This window comes from Solanum pennellii, chromosome 5 (genome assembly GCF_001406875.1).
Source record: "Solanum pennellii chromosome 5, SPENNV200".
Lineage (NCBI taxonomy): Eukaryota > Viridiplantae > Streptophyta > Magnoliopsida > Solanales > Solanaceae > Solanum > Solanum pennellii.
The window spans coordinates 8,114,952-8,117,117 of NC_028641.1; the positions used below are offsets into that span (position 1 = coordinate 8,114,952).

At 27.8% G+C, this 2,166-nt stretch overlaps 1 protein-coding gene across 1 annotated transcript in view; it reads left to right on the plus strand.

The window, feature by feature from the left end:
* Window positions 1–1,353: 1,353 nt before the first annotated feature.
* The window catches only part of LOC107019264, a 3,187-nt gene continuing 2,374 nt past the window's right edge, over window positions 1,354–2,166 (plus strand). The window contains exons 1-2 of the mRNA XM_015219809.1: window positions 1,354–1,402; window positions 1,495–1,652. Coding sequence (XP_015075295.1) covers window positions 1,354–1,402; window positions 1,495–1,652 — 207 coding nt within the window. The remainder of the gene's footprint in view (window positions 1,403–1,494; window positions 1,653–2,166) is intronic.

The window sequence follows — 2,166 nt, forward strand, 5'->3', positions numbered from 1 at the left end:
AAATAATGATCTTGTGAATTAGTATTTACTATTAGAAGGATAAATATGCAATATGTTATAATCTGTTAAATTATATTTGGTTATATACTTTTGCTTAAGTCATCGATGACCCCTTAAAATTGTTTGTATATTTCACTTAGAAACTTGAGTATACCCTTTTTCCTATTAGACACTCTAATCTTAAAAATTAAATACTCAGTGAACATTTTTGTGATACTTAGTAGAAAGAGGTAATGTGTGTAATACACTTGCATATGTTGTGTCAACATAACAAATCAAATGAAGACATGTGGCATTTTAATTTAAAACAACTATTCAAACAATTCTGAATACAAACAAGTCAAAATTTACAAAGAAAAAACTTCCAGAACTTTTTTTTTTTTTTAAAAAGAAAGAAATGATGTAGTCCACCCCAAACCTCCCTTTTTCTTCTCTTTCCCTAACAATCACTCTACGAGGTTTTAAGATATATTATATATGAATTTATCATTTTTATTTTCTTTATGACTTCTTTCTTATTTCCATCTAAATTGATAGTGTTTTCTTAAAAGATCGGTTCTTCCTTTGCTTATCTTGATTTTGAATTTATTTTTCTTTTTTTAAAAAAAAAATTGCATCGAGTTGTAAGGAAGAAAGGGTGTAAATTGGGGCGGTGTGTGTGGAGGAAGGTAAAGAGGGAGCAAGAATATATTTAAATAAGTAAAAATTATATAAATCACATAGTGTAAAACATAAATTACCTCCTATCCCTACTCTTTTTCAATTTACAAAAAATCCCTTATTTTTAATAAGTTTCTGATACATAATAAAAAACTTGGATACATTATATTGTATTCCATTTTATCCGTTTGTTGAGTAATTTTGGGGATCAGTTTGTTGAGTAATTAGGGGGATAAAAACTGAAATTTGAATTAATGCCTACTTTTAATATGCCACGGTTATTATTCCCTTAAATAAAGGCATTAACTTGTGTGTTTTAAAAGCAGTTATATTCTTTTAAAATTTGTCATTAGTGATCTTCTTTTCTTTTAGGCAGAAACGATATTTTGATTTTGATTAGTGATCTTCCATTTTTTATTTTGGCAAAAACGATATTCAAAATTTCGTTGAAGGTAATTTTGTATCCGGTTTCGTAATGAATATTATGATATTGCTAAGGCATTCAGGAATATGAAAGAGTGAGGATAAATACAATCAATACAAAAGTGATGGGATAGTGGTTGGAGAAAATATTTCATATATGAATCTAATCTCAGCAATTGCTACTGAATTAAATATTGATGAATTGAAAAAAATATTATTATCCGATATATTGTAGAGGGCAATTCATCTCCGATGATAATTAGGAATGATATGGGTGTGAAGCTGTTTATAGAAATAAAGAAGCAAGAGGTTGGATTCAGTATGTATCCGCTTTGCATCGATACAAATGATAAAAGTACAGAGGAGTTATAAATTTTTGATTCAAGCAGTGGTGCATTGTGTGTATTGAAGGTGGACAAAAAGACGCTAATGCTCTAAACGTTGTTGAATCAAAAATTGGTGATTCTTGTTACATACCCGAGATGGAGAAAGAAAATTCTATATCAGATACAAATATATCAAATGTGGAGACGAAACAATTGAACAAGGATAAAGCAACTCTTCTGGCTGTAATGATGAAATACAAAATTAAAACTAGCTTCAATTTTAGAGTCAAACGGTCAGATACAAAAAGGTATGTAAGTATTTCATATTTGATTTTTGTTTACACACTTTAGATAATGATATTTTTGGATAAATTTGGATTATTTACATGGTTAGTATATCACTTGGTGTTGGATAATTAAAAATTTATTTTGTATAAGTCAAAGATGGAATTATAATTGTGACAATTTAATTTATTTTGTATAATTATGTTGACGTGTCTGTGAACGTGTGTAGGAGGTAAAACACAGTGGACATTTATATAAATGTTAAAATAGTTTGTTTGACATGAATATAATATGAGGTGTTATTGTAAATGTTACATACCTTTACATACATTGACTGTAAATATCAAAAATTTTGTATCAAATCTTAAAGTTTCAAGTATGCATTTTTACTAATAACTAACAAATTTATATTGGTATAATTGCAGCTATGTTTTAGAGTGTTATTCGGAGAATTGTTGTTGGAAATTAAAGG